The sequence below is a fragment of the Panthera tigris genome, chromosome A3 (genome assembly GCF_018350195.1).
Source record: "Panthera tigris isolate Pti1 chromosome A3, P.tigris_Pti1_mat1.1, whole genome shotgun sequence".
In the NCBI taxonomy this organism is placed as follows: domain Eukaryota; kingdom Metazoa; phylum Chordata; class Mammalia; order Carnivora; family Felidae; genus Panthera; species Panthera tigris.
In genome coordinates this window covers 125,916,926-125,937,348 of record NC_056662.1, presented here as the reverse complement: position 1 = coordinate 125,937,348, position 20,423 = coordinate 125,916,926, and the positions used below count along the sequence as shown (strand labels likewise).

General features: G+C 38.4%; 1 protein-coding gene across 2 annotated transcripts in view; it reads right to left on the bottom strand.

Moving 5' to 3' along the window:
• Nucleotides 1-508: 508 nt before the first annotated feature.
• Nucleotides 509-20,423, bottom strand: part of SMC6 (structural maintenance of chromosomes 6) — a 73,852-nt gene continuing 53,937 nt past the window's right edge. The window contains exons 21-27 of one of the 2 annotated variants that reach the window (XM_042982461.1): nt 16,952-17,089; nt 15,812-15,957; nt 12,114-12,239; nt 8,512-8,617; nt 5,644-5,796; nt 1,864-1,961; nt 509-1,016 (exon numbers count right to left, since the gene is read on the bottom strand). In XM_042982461.1, coding sequence (XP_042838395.1) covers nt 902-1,016; nt 1,864-1,961; nt 5,644-5,796; nt 8,512-8,617; nt 12,114-12,239; nt 15,812-15,957; nt 16,952-17,089 — 882 coding nt within the window. In that variant the 3' untranslated portion in view covers nt 509-901. The remainder of the gene's footprint in view (nt 1,017-1,863; nt 1,962-5,643; nt 5,797-8,511; nt 8,618-12,113; nt 12,240-15,811; nt 15,958-16,951; nt 17,090-20,423) is intronic. The other variant, XM_042982462.1, reaches the window with a different exon arrangement.

Here is a 20,423-nt window from a genome sequence, read left to right as displayed (position 1 = left end):
CTCCACAGGGGCCCCCAGTTCTCCCAGACCTTCTTCCCAGCCTGGGTCCTCTCAGCTGAGCCAGAGCCCAGGAGCCCCAGACAGCGGACTGAGGGGTCGTAAACCAGGCAAACAGGCTGCAGGTCAGGGTGCAGTGCTGTGTCACAATCCCGTTGTGACATGGGTTAGACGCTTAGCTGGGTGGACGACAGGGGACTCTGAAAGGCACTGTGTCAGAGCTTGTGGTGTTCCAGGGCTCCTTCAAAGTGCCATACAGACAGAGGGCATCCTCAGTTTGAACGAGATATAGTAATTAAAAGTACAGCTCAAATCTATAGCTATATCTCTAATGATACAAAGTGACCTGTACAGGGATTCTGACCAAAGCTTTATACTCCTGTGCAGGCCCCTCATCATTAATAAGCACAGACAGACAATAAATCCACTGTAAACTGGTCCCCGTCCCCAGACCACCTGCGCACCACCTGCGATGAGAATGTGATATTCGGGAAAACAAAACTAAATATAATCAGGTGCTCAAACTTTTATTTTAATTCTTACAAAATACCATAGAAATGAACCCAAACTAAACAGATATGTACATGTACATATGTACAAAATTTTACTTCTGAAAAACAATCTATAAAAGTAGATGGTTAAAAAAAAAACTTAAAAAAAAAAGATTTAAAACCAGTACTATGAAATTAATTTTCTCAAAGTAAAGTAACAGTAATTTTAAATTGCTGGTTGTAGTAGGCTTTCTAGATTTATTTACATACTTTATTCGGGCCGGATGTATAAAGGAGCTTCTCTTATTTCGGAATATCTTCAGTTTCATTTTATTTCATCACAGACTCCTGAACTGTTTCCCTTTACAAATCTTCCACGTGACGATGCAGCCCGTGGCACCAGCAGCTACAGATCAGCTCCGGTCTTCTTCCTCCTCATGAGTCACAGGTCGGAAAGGCAACGTAGTCTGTCCTCTTTCAGGGTCAGACATCCGAAGAATTCTAATCAGTTTACTAGATGGAAGTGAACTAGAGGAAGTAAAATTAATTATTCAAAACGTCTAGGAAATTTTTTTCACATTAAAACAAATTCTACTCCTACCTCATGAAAACACAAATCTACCCTATCTACTAATGTGGGATATGTTGAATATCAGGAGTTCTAGGAGAAATATAATTTGCAATCAAGAAATAATTTGTTTTCATTTTTAAAAATTAACTTCCTGCTAAATGCCAGGGGCTTTCAGTTTAGAAGAAAAAGAAAATGAGATTTATATACCAGCTCTTTCTAACTCTTGTTCTTCTTGTCTTGCCAGGAAATTCTGTCTACCTGAAAATTCCCAGTCACAAACTTAAATCTTGTCTACCTGAAAATTCCCAATCACAAACTTAAATCTCCCTAGGACCAAGTGACCGCTTTAGAGGCAGAGTATCAACTCTAAGTGACACCATGCCGACTGCCAGCAGGGGAGAGCTCCTTATTTAGAAAGACTGGTAGCCGTAAGTCACCGGGAAAAGAGCCAAGACTAGGGAAATCCTGAATCGTGTCTTTAGTCTAAACAGAATTAGTAAAATTAAACTACTTTATTAGTTGGTCATGATAATCACAAAGGAACAGAGTCAAAATGGAAATAATAACAAGTCAGTACTCATATTTCAATCAACTTGGTTTTGTTATGGAAGGGAGATAATAAAAATACAATTTTAAGTACCTAAAAAGGAAAAATTATCTTAGATCTCCTGACATAGGAACTGATTTATTTCTTAATATTGGTGATTTATGTGTTTGCATTTTAAAAATTTAGATTATAAGAGATTTATTTTCCCCTTTTATATCTTGCTGTATATATTCACAGAAGAATTTTTGAGAAGTTACCTCATGCTTTGAGGGGTAAGCAAGATGAACTGTCTGAAACGCTGGGAGTCCGCCATCTTGAGTATCATATCCATTGCAATTCTCCGGTTAACCATGTCCTAGGGAAAAAAGTTAGGGTCCCTGCTGCATTAATCACGTTCCTGCAAAAGCAGCATTCTGCTGGCTGATACCAACTCCTGCATTTTTATCCAGGGATCATCTACTACCTTATTGATGATGCCAAACTATTCTTACAGGGAAAGATAATATCCAAAACTATGAGTGGAAAATAACAATACCTGTCTCTTCCAGGTAATTTCTATAGTCAGATTGTTTTAGTAAATATAGCTCCCTCCCTCAAATATATTTAGCAATTAAAATAATCAACAAATATCCCAAAGACACAACTAAATGTTACAAAATAGAATCTAATTTGTACAGTAATAATTAATACCTCAGGAGAACAACATAAAAAATGACCAGCTATAAAGTTACTAATTCTGTCAAAATGTCCCTCAATGATTAAGGTGTTTTAAAACCTCTGACCCTGCCCCACCACCTTCTACAATGTGTACAATTTGAACCAATGTAAATTTACAAACCAATTCCTCCATTCAATCTTTAAGTTAAATAGCATACCAGTGTATAGAAAAATAATGCTTCATTATAACAGGGCTTTTTTAATTAATTAATTTTTTTTCATTATAACAGGTTTTGAAACTAAATTAAACTGTGTGTGCTTACATTTTCTGAGTTCAATTATCAGAGAAAGAAAAAAATCAAAGTACTGCTCCCTACCTTGAAAATTCCTGAAAAGTTGAAAACATAAACAAATGTTATTATAGGCATATATTTTTAACGGTCTATTTGAAAATTTATGTGGCAGTACAGCATGGTGGTTAAGAACACACTGGGGAGCGCCTGGGGGGGCGGTTAAGTGTTTGACTTTGGCTCGGGTCACGATCTTGCGGTTTGTGGGTTCGAGCCCCACGTCAGCCTCAGTGCTGATAGCTCAGAGCCTGGAGCCTGCTTTGGATTCTTTGTCTCCCTCTCTCTCTGCCCGTCCCCTGCTTGTGTTCTGTGTCTCTCACTCTTTTCAAAAATAAATAAACATTAAAAAATAATTTAAAAAAAAGAACACACTGTTTTGGAGGCAGACAGGTTACTAACATCCTGGTTGCATAGCTCAATGGCTTGTATTATATAAATTCTTCCCTCAGGCATATCTGTAAAGCAACCTAACTTAAAGTTAACAAAAATAACGAGAGCTTGTTCAAGTAGAATGCTTTCCTTTCAAAACACTGCCCTGAGGAGGCCTATCATTTGATAACAAAGCCGCCAAACCACCAAAATGTATGCATTTGCTTCCAATTGGTTTTCAGGACTTAGGTACATTTTTCTGAATAGGTCCAATGGGGCAAAATGCCATTTTGATTAAGAACCTCTAAGTTTCCAGGGGCGCCTGGGTGGCTCAGTTAGTTAAGCGTCTGGCTTTGGCTCAGGTCATGATCTCACAGTTCATGGGTTCAAGCCCCACGTAGGGCTCTGTGCTGACAGCTCAGAGCCTGGAGCCTGCTTTGGATTCTGTGCCTCCATCTCTCTCTCTGCCCCTCCCCTGTTTGTGCTCTGTCTCTTTCTCTCTCTCAAGAATAAATAAACACTAAAAATTTTTTTAAAAAAGAACCACTAAGTTTCTAAAAGAGAAAGAACAGAATTAAATTTGACAAATAAGATAAGAGATAAGGCTGCAAAATGGCATTTTGGACAAAATCACTGCATGGAAAGAACACTCATCTTCTGCGATTTGTGACTTAGCTCTGAAGCCAATTCTCAGAAGAATTTCTAAGCAATCGCAGCAATGTTATCACGGGGAAAAAAATGACACTGAAGGATTAAACAGGATTAAAATGCTCCATGAATGAGCATTTTCTAAATACTTATGGGCCAGGCATCAGACAGGTAGAAATATGATCAAGCCATAGTTGGTAACTTCCAAAAAAGGTATAATTTGGTAGAAGATTCAGACATGAGAATAGGAGATGGCAACAGAATGAAAATGTATAAAAATCTATGTAATAGTAAATGTATATAGTACAAATTACATAATAATATATTCTATAATATAAAAAATAAAAATAACAGTGTGAATTGGTGTAGGGTGGTGGCAAAGGAGTTCTGAGAGGTTCCTAATTCTGCCTGGTGTTCACAAAGGTGACATAAAGGTGACATCCAAACCAAGCCTTGAAAGGTAAGTAGACAAAGGGGGGCACAACACGCAGAGGCGCAGTGTTTAAAAATCGTAAGTAGTTAGGAAAGCCACAAAGTGGGTAGATACTCCATCAGGAAGGGTCTCACAGATACCCAAAGAACTAAACCTTTATCCCAGATAATTCACCACCACAGAGTTCCAAACAAGTGAGTGACCATGATGGGATTCATTTTAGAAATATAAACCTGGCAAAACAGTGAGGGAGGAACCAAGGAAGAAGCAAGATTAAAGTCTGGGCGTCTGTACAGGAGGCAGTTATGACAGGCAGGGGGTGAGAAGACAGGGACAAGTAACAGGAAGGAGCAGAGACTCGAAAGGTCAGATGTGATTGTGACGGGCAAATGAAAAGGAAGGGAGGATCACAGATACATCAAAGGTATCCTAGCAAGGTAACTGGGCGGGTAATGGCTATTGGCCACCAATCAAGGTAGGGGATTCAGGAAAAGGAAGAGGCTCTGAGTGGAAGACTTGCTGAGTGTGAGGCGTGGTCATGCCAGATGACATCGAAACTGTTGGGCATATGGGTCTGGAGTGAGAGAGAGGGGCCAGGATGAGACACTCAGATTTGCTGGTATCCAAATGTAAGTGGTAGTGTTGGTGGCAGTTAGAGTGTGTTTGTGTGTGGGGGGGGGGGTTGGGGGGGGGTGTAGCGTGAAGACGTACGCAGGGTATGGTATCCAGGAAAATCAACAACAGTATCAAAAACAGACAAAGAGGACCTCACACATTTCAGGAGAATAGCAGCTTGGAACACACCAGAACCAGGAAAGAGGAGAGCAGAAGCTGGCCAGAATGCACATTATAAGAGATGCAGGATAGGTCTGTGGTGTCAACTCCTTCACAGAATTAAAATAATACTAAAAGTTCATTTGTGATCTTTGCTAAACAAGTTTTGCTAGAGTACTGTAGTCTAAACCCAGATTATAGTGGGTTTAGAGAGAATGAGCCAGGAACCATACAGAGGCCAGTTAACAGCCGGTTTGGGAGGGCCTACTCCGTGCCTCCACCTTTGTAAGTGCATTTGCACGGAAGACCTCACTGGAGTCTCACCATAACCCTCTGAGGTAGGAAAGATGAGTAATATCATTTTATACATGAAGAAATTGAGACCCCCAAAAGGATAAATAGTTTGCCTCAAGTCCTTCGGGTAAGTTAAGTCTTAATCCTAGGTTTTTAATTTCGAAGTCAAATGTTCCTGCCCCTTGTGTTATATCTATTGCTCTTCCAAAAAGTGTAGCTGTGAAGAAAGGGAGAAAATCAGCAGTGGCTGCCGTTCGTCCAAACAAGGAATTGCTTGTAACTCTGTGTTAAAATGGAAGATGGAAATAAACTAGGGAAGACGCTGACGGCCTGGATGGGGTCTCTAGGGCAGCAGGGAGAACACTAAAACTCTTTGTTCCTTCCTACCACCTATCACGGACTGAAGTGTCAGGCAGGATCCCTTCTGTGGGTAAAACTAAACAAAACATTGCTTCCTTTCAAAATACACATTTCCAACAACAAAGATTACAGAATTCAAAATTTCACACTACCATATAGACATCAAATTCATCCAAGCATCTGAAAGGAGACTCAGCAATGGACCACAGAGAAAGAATAAAGCAAACTGTGGAAAAAGAACGTTCTCCTCCGGATAAGGCTCTCATGTCATTGAAAGCAGCCCTGTTTCCCTCTCCAGGCTGAACCTGCCAAGAATTAACAAAGAAACAAAGTACAGCAAAAGTCAACTAAAGTCTTTACAAAAAACATTGGCTAGAATTAGAAAGAATGAATTTATAGTAAAAAAAAGAAAAAGAAAAAAAGAATAAAATCATTTAGTGATGTGACATCTACTTAACAATATTAATTCTGATCCATGACTGTGGGATACCTTCCCACTTATTAGTGTCTTCTTCAATTTCCTTCATCAATGTCTTGTAGTTTTCAGTGTATAGATCTTTCACTTCCTTAAATTTATTCCTAAATATTTTATTGTTATCGGTATTGTGAATGAGATTGTTTTCTTTATTTCTTTTTTCCAACATTTCTAAGTGCCAAGATAATCTTACATTACTTGAATTACAGTGACATCTAGTGGTTAAGCCTCTTTAAAAGTAATTACTGAATGTCAGAAAGGCAACAGGACCAACTTAGAGGCTCACACTGGCCAAAGAAGAAAAGCAGCAATGATTGAAACATAAAATCTCTTCCAAAAGAGATTCAAATGGGGACAATAAAAAAAGCAATTAATAAAATTAAAAACAAACTCTTTTACACAGTACGCTGGGAAGACAGTATAAAATAACATTAGAGGGGTGCCTGGGTGGCTCAGTTGGTTAAGCAGCCGACTTCACCTCAGGTCATGATCTCACTGTTTGTGGGTTCGAGCCCTGCGTCGGGCTCTCTGCTGCAGCTCAGAGCCTGGAGCCTGCTTCAGATTCTATGTCTCCCTCTCTCTCTGACCCTCCCTGGCTCGCACTGTCTCAATCTCTCTCAAAAATAAACATTAAAAAAAAACTTAGAAGGAATTCTATTTTCATTTGGATAGAATTCCAGACATACATATATACCATACCCACAAGGTAAAAAAGCAGAGCACCATCAGGTTTTCTATCATAAAGTTTTATCATGTGCTTTAGCAGACCTGTAGCTTCACATACTTTCTCTTCCACTGTTTGAAAAATCACCTCTCAAGTAGCATTCCTATCAAAGGGTTATAAAAACATTCTGAAGTTACACACACTGACATTTTACATTTATTATCCATAAGTCTGAATCTGTAAAAATCCAAATGAAAAAGCAACTAAGTAGTAAAAAACCAAACCCACCCAACCAAACAAAATACCCCACATAAAAGCAAGAACTAAGTAACTAGATACTGTCTTTTGCTCCCAAACTGCATTTTACATCAATCTAATAAACGAAGCCCTAGACTAATTGTAGAGATCTAAATTTTACCCCTGGTCCATTACTAATTAGGTTTTAGTTTCCTTATTTATAAAATGAAGACTAGAGAATTTCAGGATTCTTAAAACAGTAATATTCTTTTGAATAACAGGGATGATGATGCAGAAGGAATAGCTTCAGTTGTCCTGCACAATTAGCTCTGGGGATAAATTATCCAAACACTCCTAATATTTTCTCTTTTTCATTTTTATTAGAGTCTAATTCATATACAGTGAGGAACATAAAGCTTAAGTTTTCTGCTCAATTACCTGCGTAATTACTCAGATCAAGACCTAGAGCATTTCTACCATCTCAGCAGATCCCCGGTGCTCTCTCCCAGGCACTATGAAATCCAAAAGGTAACAACTATTCTGACTTTAATCATCACCATTCAATCAGACGAAGTTTATCAGTTTTAGAAGAGTTCTGAAGAGTGGAATTGCTTTCACAGACACTGTGAGACAGGTTTCCAAATTAGTTCTATCAAATTATACTCCCACTAGCCAGGCATGAGGGTTCCAAGCCCACAGTCTCACCAACATAATATGTGATCGGCGTTGAGTTTTAGTCACACTGCTAGCAGCAGGACAGTCATTGTTTATGATATAAATTTGTATTTTTCTGATGAAAAACTATATTGGACACTTTTTCATGTACTTATTCACCATTTGGATACTCTATGAAGCTTCTATTTAAGCCTTTTGACCATTTTTAAATGCACAGTCATTCTTTCTCTTAATTATTATTATTCTTTAAAAATTTAGATGAGTCTTATATACATGTACTGTAAATTATTATTTATCCTAAGTATAAAATGAAGTATAATTTTTTTTAAAAATGAAGTACAAATTTATGGCAACTAAGAGCAGTAAGCAATTACTTAAAAATTTTGCCCCAATTATTTGGTTGCTCTTGACTTGGCCACACAATTTTTAATGCAACATCCCATACTTCCTCTTTCAATGCATGCAACTATGAAGGATCCACAAACACAGACCCCACAAAGTTGAATACGGTGGCTTTGCTTATCCAACTGAGGCTAGATCTACGGACGCATTCAGAAATAAGTAAGTGCAGACAATTACATGGGGTAGAACATTCTTCTGAGAAATCCTTTCTTGGGATTCCTTATAGTGGCTTCCAGAGAATATGGACTTTCTATAATATCCCACATAATTTAAAATGCTGTATGAGTTTTAAAAAGAAACCTGTGGAGTGGAAAGAGGGTAAACCTTTGTCACTGAAAATAAATTTCCTAATTATCTTCATAGTGGTTTTCAGGGGGGATGTACCTAACGCTACAATGGCAGCATTAGCTAGTGATCAGTTTAATTTTCAACACTCTGGCAAACACCAGCCTTAAAAGTAAGTTCTTTTGTTTTCCAAAGATAATAGATTAAAACTATTAATGTATTATCAAAAGAAATGCAGCAGCTAATTCTAACGATTAGCATACAAAGAGTTAAGATACTTACTGATATGCTAAGAGTTTCATTCTTATGGTCAAAATTCATTTTCCCGCAATAGGCCCGCTGAGATAGTAAGTTGTCAAAGTATAATTTGCATCGTAAAGTCAAACATCTTGGAATAAAGAAATGGGGCACATTAAAAAGAATATAAAGATATAAAAACTGTATATTCAGCATGATCTTTAAACTAGCATGTAAGACCAGAGAGGGATATGCCGAAATGTTAACACTGGTTGCCCATTTAATAGGTAGGATTCTAAGATTTTTCCCCCCCATCTTTATGTTTTATTTGTGTCTCCACATTTTTACCACTTCATTTCCTTTTACAATAAACAAGCATCATAAAATGAATAAAGATGTTATCCCACATTTAATATAGGTCAGCGAGTCCATATGAATATATCAATCATTCAAGCAATTTACATGAGATATCACCCTAATACAGAAGACATGAATCTTGCCCTCGAGAGATTAAACTCTAGTAGTGTTAAGATAATAAATAAATCGCCTATCCATGTGCTTATCTCCTCTTAACTTTATGGTGACAAAAAAGGGCTCAATCATTCTGTACCTATAATACTTTACCCACAGCCTGGCACAATGCAGACTCCATTAATCACATGACATTCCACTGTAAGGAAAACTTTTCCCTTCTTTCTCAATTATTTATTTACTTATTCACTTTTCCATTCATCGGGATGGAGTCACAGATTCTTATTTTATTCTCTGGATTACCATATTCTTGCCCTCAAACAGGCAGGCCCAGGTTTCGCCAGTGGGAGCCTCTTCAGGCTGCTTCCTACATTCTTTTATCATGACTCTATGTTTCTTCCAAGCACCTCCTTACTTTCTGGCGTAGCAAGAGGCTCACGTTTACCTTCCCTGCCCAGCTCTGGAATCAGCCATTTCTCCAAGGAGGGAATGGTATTTAGAAAATAAGATCTAGATGAAAGGAAACTTGGTATTTTTCTTAACAACTCTGCTCCTTAATGAGTCTAAGGCTTGCTTCTTCAGAGTAACTATCAGTTTATTATTATCTCTCCTAATTCCCTTCCTAAACTACATTAAATCTCCATCCCAGAAAATACCGATAGCTTGAGTTTTCTTTTGTGACACAGCAATGACTGCTAGCTGGTTTTCAGAATTTTGTGTTGACATTTCTTTCTTTCACTACTGATATTCATCATGGGATGTCTAAGAGAGATTGTCCTCATAAAATGGCAAGGTTCTTGCCATTTGGTGCCATTTTGGTGGTGAGGAAACATATCAAGGTAATAGACTGTAAGACGAATACTTTTACAGAAAATATTTTTATTTTTTAAATGTTTATTTATTTTTGAGAGGAGAGACAGAACGTGAGTGGGGGAGGGGCAGAGAGAGCGGGAGACACAGAAGCCGAAGCAGGCTCCAGGCTCTGAGCTACTGGCACAGAGCCTGACACAGGGCTTGAACTCACGAACTGCGAGATCACGACCTGAGCCAAAGTCGGACACTCAACCGACTGAGCCACCCAGGCACCCCCCAGAAAATATTTTAAATACAATAGAAAAACAAATCCTACTGCTACCGGAAAAGAGGCAGAAGTAGGCACTGGATTTACTTAGCCTGAAACAACCAAAACATTGTACAAAATAAATGAAATAAGTCTTCAGACTGGACATCAGATAGTGCAGGCAATTCCAGTCAAAGTGATCTCTAAAATATGGGAAGCAAATGAATTGGGCCTTCTAGATGTCCCAAGTCACTACTTACAGAAAGAGTGAAGGGGGGCGGAAACCCAGGCAGAGCCCAGAGCTTTCCCTGTTTGAGAAGATGGAGCTGGGAGTCTGGGGAGGCCAAGGCACTCGGGTTCTTAAAGCCTAGAGAGTGCCGCACAGGGAGAACTGCAGAGGCTAGACACAGGGTGGACAGAGGGCGCACTAGTGTCAAGCTGACAACTCTCCCTGCGTATGTGAGGTTGGAGCAAGCAACACCCCAAAGCAGCAGAAGTGATCCCCGCAGACTGCCCAGAGCCAGAACAGTTCACGCTCCCACAGGCAGAAGCTTCCTTCCTCACAAGGTACGCTGCAGTGGAGGACTCCGAAGGGCGCTGCCTCACGGGTAGGAAAGAGCTGGCCCTCGACTAAAGGCTGCTCTGGTCCCACTCAATGGAACTTACAAGCAGCCTCACAAAGATAAAGATAAATCCTACAGAATTGAAGTCCTAATAACATGCTTACAAAACTGAAGCACACATCTCAGGGGCGCCTGGGTGGCTCAGTCGGTTAAGCGTCTGACTTCGGCTCAGGTCACGATCTCTCGGTTGGTGAGTTCAAGCCCCGCGTCGGGCTCTGTGCTGACGGCTCAGAGTCCGCAGCCTGCTTCGGATTCTGTGTCTCCCTCTCTCTCTGCCCCTCCTCCACTCACGCTCTGACTCTCTCTCTTTCTCTCTCTCAAAAATAAACATTAAAAAAAATATTAAAAAAAAAAACCTGAAGCACACATTTCAAAAACTAACCTATAGTTTAGTTAAGGAACACGGGCCAAACGTGCAAAGCCTATTTCTCTTTATGGAATTATCTGAGTTTCCTCATATGCACTAGAACTAGATGTATTTCTTTAATTCTATAGTCTCATGGGGCTGGCTGGGTGGCTCTGCCAGTTGAGCATCTGACTCTTGATTTCGGCCCCGGTCATGGTCTTGTGGCTCATGAGATCGAGCCCTGCGTCGGGCTCTGTGATGACAGTGCAGACCCTGCTTGGGATTCTCTCTCTCCCTCTCTCTGCTGCTCTTTCTCTCTTTCTCCCAAAATAAAGAAATAAACTTAAAAAACAAAAAAAGCACTCTGTTAATTCTATAGTCTCAGGATTATGGAGTTTGGGTATAAAGACTGGTAAAAAGCAGGTCACTGAGGGAATACCACTGGGGAAAACAGAGGTTAAGTGGAAAAAGACTAGGACTGCCTTGGATACCAGTAGGTCAAGAGCCATCCCTTCCTACAACCTATCCTCTGATTTATTTCTGTTGTTTTTGAATTTTTTTTTGGGGGGGGGGGCAATCTATCCCTGAGAGTATGAATATTTCCAGGTAGTACATACATTTCTCTGATCCTGTGTTCATTCTTTGAACCAATATGTTATCAACTTCCTATTATATTTCAGACACAGTAGTAGGTCCTGGAGACACAGCAGTAAACAAAACAGATTCTACATCCATGGAGCCACATCATTCAATCAGATCGTAAACTGAGATACTGCCTCAACAGGTCCCATCAAAACTTGTATCCCTTAAGAACATGCAGTGTCCAAAAGTAAAAGAGGCTGTTTCAAAGCCAGTGAGCTCCTATTCAAAGGACCTACGTAAGCAGTGACCGAACAAGCCATCTCGAGTTATCTAGTAAAGGGATCTAATAGTGGAAAAAGTGGATAAGCCCACTACGCAAATCCCTTCTAAGCCAGAATTCTGATTAAATCATAGGACCCTATGTATCAACCAATACAGGAAGCACTGCAGTTTCTTCTTTAACTGGATTGTATAAAGTTCTTTCAACTGACTTTTATTTATAAAGGACAATGTGAAAATGAAAGTACAAAATTATATACGTGGTAATATTTTTAAATGCACCTACCGTCTAAATTGTTGATATGTTTTGTATCTATGAGTCATTATTTCTTCCAGCAATTTAATAAATCTTTTTAAAGTCCTTACTTTATTATCCAGATCAAGATAGGTTTCTCTTGCTTCTTGGTACAGCCTATTTTATGAACAAAATGTTAAGTCAATAAATGCCATTCAAAGAATCACAAAGAAAAGTAAAATCTCAGATATATTTAATGGGAGGAAGGGAGAGTGCAGGGATGCCCAGGGGATCAGCGATTGCAGGTATCCCGTCTCCAGGCACAATACACCCCCAGAATGAGCATGTGCTGCCCTAAAGTGGAAGAGCTGTTAGCAGGGCTGGGCAGGAGAAAAGTCCAGGCCTTGCAGAAAGCAGAGGAAGTAAGTGAGGGAAGTGCCCAGCTGGGGCCCAGAGTGGCAGATCTTAGAAAATGCCAGCAAATATACACCTTCTAAAAGTGAAGTGATCACACTGGAAGGCAAGAAATGTTTCCCTTAGTGACAGATGGCAGTGCAGGAACAGAGAACACAGGGTGAGTGTTAGCATCTGCCAAGCCCAGTCTGAATAAGACAAGGTCAAAGAGGCAGAGAAGGCATGGCCACTCAGCAGTGCTATCACAGAGCGTGCCCGCTCACTGCTACAGCAGGGGAGGGACGGGTCCTGACCAAGTCTGAAAGGCCTGGCCAAGGCTCCACAGTTACCCACCCCACGTTCGTTCAGATGCTCAGTCCAGGAAAATCCAAGTAAAAAATGACTAACAAAAAAGGCACAAGCACAGAATCCACATGCAGATATTTATAGAAAAAAGGCTTGGGAAAGAGCAGAGGACACTCCCAACAAAGAAAACACATTAGTACAACGTGGTTACAAAGCAGACAAAAGCTATAATCGAAAATCATGAATTAAAACAAAACAGAATATGAGGTAAGTGCTACCAGGTAGGGATGCCCCAAAGCAGAAATAAAAGAACTGCAATAGACAAATCACTCAGAGAACAGGCAGGTAAACAAAAGAAGGTGATAAGCGGGTTAAGAGGAGGCGGTAAGCAGGAACCTGCAGAAGCCACGATGGGGCAGGGGACATGAAGACAAAGTGAGAAGATGCCACACGGAGACAAGAGACAAGAGACAAATGCAGAAAACACTGACAGACACAGAGATCGGGAAAGAGAAAAGCAAAAAACTGGGGAAAAAAGATAACATGGTCAGACAAAATAACTAGAGAAGACAAAGGACATACAACACCTGTGCAACAAAGGCCTAAACAAAGACAAGTAAACAAGAGAACAGAAACTATTTAAAAGTAAAATACAAAAAAAGAAATTTTAAGAAATAAGATAAACCTACAGATTAAAAAAACCACAGCGTACACCAAGAAAAGGATCACGGACTCTGACTCATCAGAAACAGATACTCAGGAGAAAAAGAATTTTCTATCAGGCTGAACTATCCCTTCAAATTCAAAAGCTACAGACAAACAGTTCTGAACATGCAAAAACCAAACATTACTCCACATGGCCATTCTTAAGGAAGCAATTATAAGAGAAACAGAATTTCAAACGGCTACACAGCCCTTCAGAAAGAGGTAAAATACAATCTTCGCACCAAAAAAAATCACAGAAAAATGAAAATACATAAAAAGTTCACAGAAAAAGATATAAATAAATGGTCCTTAAGACATAAATAGATGTTCAGACTCAATATAAGTGAAATGGAAATTAAAATTACATTGAGCTATATTCTTTTCTTAAGGAAATCTACCTGTCAGCAAAAAGAACCAAAGGTTGTCACACACTGTTTACACTGAGGGGAAACCAGCCTCAGATACACCGCCAATGCCAATGGCCGATGGAAGTGCAAACACGCACAGTCCAGGGGGCGGGTGTGGGGGGGTGGGATCTTCCAACATGGAGTTAATCCTGTTAAAACATCCTGACTACACAATAAGACACATGTGTGCCACCATTTATAACAGCAGATTAGACTTCAACTACCCATCAGGAGATGATTAAATACCATGTAATTATAAAAAGCAATAAGAAAATGCCTATGTACTGATAAAAAAAAAGTCTCCAAAACATACATTAAAGAAAGCAATTTGTAAAACAGTTTGTTTATTTAGTGTGCTACCTCTTCTATCTGGCAAGAATGAAAATAACATACACCACTTTGCACTTCCGTAAACAACGCAAGCATATTTAATACATTAATTTATCAAGATAAAAAGAGAGAAAAGTGCTGCAGATGATGAGACCAGAGAGGAAGTCAACACCTATCATGGCCTCTCCTTTACACTGTACTTAAAACATGCGAGGTAACACTCTCTCAGGTCCTCGCTTCCAAGATGAGCAAGAGGAGAATGACTTAATCATGGTCATGTCACACAGGGCCGTGGCTGCCTGCTACCTATCTGCTGCACCCTGGGACAAGGCCAGGAAGAAGTTGGTTACTCAGAACAAAGCAGGGGCCACTGCTATCAGGGACATTTCCGAAGCCAGTGTCTTGGACGCCTGCATGCTTCGTGAGCGGTGTGTGAAACCGCGTCCTGCGGGAGCTGGGCCATTCACAGCAAGGGAGCCTGGCGCCGTTCTCCTGAGGCCCCTCAGGGCTGAGCACCCCCACCCCGATTTGGGCCCGCGGGTACTGCCCCACGACCTCCCGCACGGCCCACATGAGGAGCCAAGTACTTAAGGACTGAAGAGAAACTGTTTTCTGGAAAAAACTAAACTGGAGATTATACTTTAAAAACCAAACATGTGAGGTACTATTTTAAAGAAAAACTTCCATTTTTCTGTTTCTTCCCATTGTTTCCCACTGTTTTTGAAAACAGGATTGAGATAACTCCTGTTCCTGAACTACTGTATTAGGGAAAGCTCTTCATAAAGTGTAATAGCTGTAATTTTCTCCATAATTCAATCAGCATCCTACAGTTGTACACAACTCCTAATTTTTCAGCTTTATAAATGACGCTACAATAAACATACCTCAGCACAAAATGCTTTTCTGATTTTGGATTATAACAAAATTACTTGGCCAAATTGAAATTTTTGAAGGTATCTGACAAACTGCCTTAACGCTTTTCAGAAAAACTTTAATCATAATCACATCTAACATTTTAGGAACCCTACATATTGTTTTATCATGGACTAACTCATTTAATCTTTATAGCAACCCTATAACTGTAAGTACACATATGTTACACGTTACAGATGAGAAAATGAAGATTCAGAGAGATTAGGTAATTTACAAAAGTAACATACGTAGGTAGTAGAATTACAGTTCAGACCAAGGTACTCTTGCTTGAGAAACTGTGCTTTAACTATAGTAGAGTGTCCATTCTTACCAGTAATATGAAAATATCTATTTCACTGAAATCTCCCTGACATGAGACTATTTTTATCATCCTGACATATATGAAAATGGCTTCTAATAGTTTTGATTTGCATTTCTTTTAATTGCTTGTGAAACTGTACATTTTTGTCTATATGAATCTTAAAGGTATAAAACGGCATTTATGTTAAAATATCACTCCATAATGAGTTTTGTTTCGACCCAGAAGAAAAAAAGTTTATTATTAATGACACATATGAAAAACTAGTTTGACCTGTAGCTATATCCCATAGCAATACTATGTTTATAAACATAGATTTTTTTTATGTCTTAATAATATGTATGAGTAATAAAGTAGAAAAGCTACCAACCACGTACCTCATTATTTCCTCTCGATCTCCATGACTAGCATGTTCAGCTTGTATCTTTTGTCTTAATCTATTAATTTCTTTGTCCAGAATTGATGCAGATTTTTTTACTTCAATCCGTTCTGGGCAGATTTGTCTCGCTTGTGACATTTTCTCCTAAGGTAACAGATGTTTAGTATCTTTAAAACTTGTCTTTGACATAATTCATTGTACTACTTGTGTCCACAAACACAAAGTAAAGTTCTGAACTTAGAATCAGAATTTTAGATGTGTTTTAGTTACATTTAGTATCAATGTTATTTCTTTACACCTTATATTGAGACTAGTCTAGACTCATTATAAATCTTCAACAGAAAATTGCATTACTATACATGACTTTAATAATTTATAAGAGCTCCCTATGTTCCTAGGGAAACAAATTTCAAGTAACAGTAATGAAAAGTTTGGCATTTTTATGAGTGAGGTCAGACAGCTTTCTGTATGTTTTAGGATGGCCTCTGAACACCAAATAGTAGTGAAAACACAAAGAAAAAGATCTTTGTATTCATAAATAAAAAACCCAAAGCACTTTTACACATAGTAGTTTATATTCATAACATTCCATATAATAAGTCATAAACAAGTAAGATAATAGATCAGAATTTAAGCGTTCTCCTAAGAAAAGTTAGAATTTATCTCTTCTAGTTAGAGCAACAGTGCCCTCAGCTTCTCTAAAAGCAGAACAGGGCTGCTGCTGACAGCTGTTAACAAGGGTATGTAGTAAGTAGGGGCTGAATTCCAGCCCAGCCCACACCCAAAGGAAGAGGTGCCTTTTTCTGACATAAAGCTGCTAAACACTTGCCAAGCTGGGCATTTAAGGAGCTGTGTTAGCTGAGTGCGAGTCATTTTCCAAATCACTCAAGAGGCAGGAGATCAGCCTTGCAGACCAAGCCAAAGTCCTCTTTGTGGTAGGTGGTCTGTTTCAGTGTCCACACCCTGAGAGTTTCCAAGACTATTCCTTTCCTTGATTCACTGAAGTACCTGTTATGCTACATGAAGTGGACAGTCATCGGACTGCTGGTCTATGTTTGGAAATCTGACATTAAGGAAAACACCTGAACAGCTGTGACTAAGGTTATAAACAAAACATAAAAGAAAAATGATGGATAACCTCCAGTTCTTTTTCTTTCATATCCAGTTCTCGTTTCTTTTTATTTAAAGTATCCAAGTGCTCCTTCTGCTTTTCTTCATAATGCCGCTTCCCTCGTTTTTGATTATCCACTTCAGAATCAGCAAGGTTTAATTCATCCTGTTTGAATAAAGCCAAAATAATCTATAAAGAAAAGACTGTTTTGAAAAAACTGCCAGCATAGGTATAAAACTAACTGACAACTCAACAAAGTGGACAGGGTTATATTGCTTGCAGAGCCAAGTGTCAGAGCTCATATCCAAGTGTATGAATAGAAGTGAGGGAAACACACTATAGTGATTAGGAAACACACTATATAATTTCAATTCTTTTAAATTGTTGGGATTTTTGGTTTGTTTTGTTTTGTTTTTAATGGTCCAGGAGATGATCTATCTTGGTATACATGAAACAGGCACTTGAAAATAAGGTGTATTCTACTGTTGTTGGTAGTCTTCTCTAAGCATTGATTAGGTCCTGTAGTTTGATGGTGCTGTTCAGTTTTCTAAATCCTTTTTGATTTTCTGCCCTATCAATTGTTGAGGGAATTCTGTCACATGTTGCAGCTCATCTGGTTGGTGCAGCTCTGCTGTTTGTTGCATACATTTAGGATTGCTATGTATTCTTGGTGGATTAACCCTTTTGTCATTATATGATGTCCTTCTCTACCTCTAGTAATTTTATTTTGAAGTGTACCTTATCAGATTTTAATATAGGTGTTCCTGCTTTCATTTGATTATCATTTGCAAGATATATAAACTTCCATTTATTTATTTTCAACCTGTCTATAGGTTACATTTGAATAGACTTATAGTCTGGTCATGTTTTTGACCTAATCTGCCCATATGTGTATTTCAACGATTTATTTAGGCCATTTACATTTAGTGTAATTATTCATACATCAGGGCTTAAATCTGTGATTTCATTTTTTTAACTTCTTTTTCCTGCCTCATGTGGGTTACTTAAACATTTTTTAGAATCCTGCTTTGATTTGTCTTTAGTACGTTTGAGTGTATCTCTGTGTACAGCTTTTTTAGTGGTTGTTCCAGGTATTATATATTTATATTATATATATTCCACAACATAGTCTACAAGTCATAATTTTACCAGTTTGATAAATCTTCCTTTCCAGCTTTTCAGGCTTCCTTATTTTAATATAATTGTCTTAAATATTTCCTCTACATATTTTATTTTATTTATTTTTATTTTTATTATTTTTTAACGTTTATTTACCTTTGAGATAGAGACAGAGCATGAACAGGGGAGGGTCAGAGAGAGGGAGACACAGAATCTGAAACAGGCTCCAGGCTCTGAGCTGTCGGCACAGAGCCCGACGCGGGGCTTGAACTCACAGACCATGAGATCACAACCTGAGCCGAAGTCGGACGCTTAACCAACTGAGCCACCCAGGCGCCCCTTTCCTCTACATATTTTAAAATCATCTCAGATATTATAATTTCATTTGCTTTCTGAACATTTTAAAAATTCAAGAAAAGAAGAAAAAGGCTACTGAATTTGGCTGTATGTTTAACTTGTTTTTTTTCTTTCTTGGTGTTCCAAAATTCCTTCTTTTATTGTTTTCTCTCTATTTAGAGAACTTTGAGCCATTCTGTTAAAACAAGTCTGCTGGCAACAAATTCTCTAAGTTACCCTTCATCTGAAAATGTTTCAATTTTTCTTTAACTGCTGGAAGATATTTATGCTGGACTTAGATTTTGGGTTGGCTGGTGTCTTCATTCAATACTTGAAAATGTGCTACTTCCATATGGTCTCTATGGTTTCTGTTGAGAAATCGGCTATCATTCAAATAGTGTTTTTTCCCATATAGGTGATGTTTCTCTCTTGCTGCTTTTAAGACTTTTTTTTTTTGTCTTTAGCTTTCAGAAGTTTGACTATTATGTGTTTTATGGTGGATTATTTTGGGTTTATCTTGTTTGGAGTTCACTCACTTTCTTAATCTGTAAATTCAGACTTTTTGCCAAATTTGAGAGGAGTGTGGTTATTCTTTCTTGGAGTACTTTTTCAGCCCTGTCCTCTTTGCCCTCTCATTCTGGGACTCCAATGATACAAATGTCAGATATCTTTTTTATATAATTTCACAGGTCTTTAAAGCATTATTTATCTTTCAATCTTTTTTTTTTTTGGTTTAGTCTATTTTCTCTCTGTTGTTCAGATTTATAAAGGACAAAAAGGAAAAATTATGAACTACATGTTCAATACATGTGATAAATGTCAATGAAACAATATAGTCCCTAAGTAGAAAACTTAAATAGCTCAGTATCAACTAAGGAAATTGAATTCATAAAGAAACTACTGTCCACAAAGAAAATTACAGGCCAAGATAGCTTTGCTGGTAAATTCTATTAAACATGTGAAAAAGAAGTAATTCCAAATCTACAAAAACTTTCAGAAGAGGGAAGGGGAACACTTCTAAACTCACTCAATAAGGCCACTTATAGGGGAACCAGGGTCACTCAGTTGGGCATCCAACTTTGGCTCAGGTCATGATTTCAGTTTGTGAGTTAAAGCCCTGTATCAGGCTTTGTGTTGACAGTGCAGAATCTGCTTTGGACTCTGTCTCCCTCTCTCTCTGCCCCTCCCCCACTCACGCTCGCTTGCTTGCTCTCTCTCTCAAAAATAAACATTAAAAAAATTAATAAGGCCAATATAGCCATAATAAAAAAAGTCAAACATATCACAGAAAATCAAAGACTAATGAATAAACATGGGTCAAAACTCTTCAAGAGGCTGTGAGATATTTTTACGTATATGTATATACATACATATATGCATATACAGTGGACTAATGGACTATTACTAATCATAAAAAAGGAATGAAATCCTGCTATTTGCAATGACAAGGATGGAGCTAGACAGTATTATTATGATAAGTGAAATAAGTCAGAGAAATACAAATACCATATGATTTCACTCATATGTGGTATTTAAGAAACAAAACAAATGAGCAAAGGTGGGGTGGGGGGAGAGGGAAATCAAGAAACAGCCTCTTAATTACAGAGAACAACTTATGGTTACCAGAAGGGTGGGAGGTGGGTGGGGGATGATTATAGGTGTTAAAGGAGTGCACTTGTCATGATGAGCACCAGGTGTTGTATGGAAGTGTTGAATCACTATACTATATACCTGAAACTAATATTACACTCTATGCTAACTGGGATTTAAGTAAAAACTTTAAAAAAAATCTTCACTAAATTTTTGGCAAATAGAATTGAATCATTTATAAAAAGGAAAATAATTATGATCATGTAGGGTTTGCCAAGCTTTGTTTAATAGCTGGCAAAATAAAATCAATATTATTCTCCATATTAATGAAAAAAGAAAAAGAAAAACTAGATGATTATGGCTTTTAACAGCAATCCCACACCTAGGTATTTAACCAAGAGAAATGAAAACTTCATTTCACATAAAAACCTACACTTGAAGGTTTATAATAAGC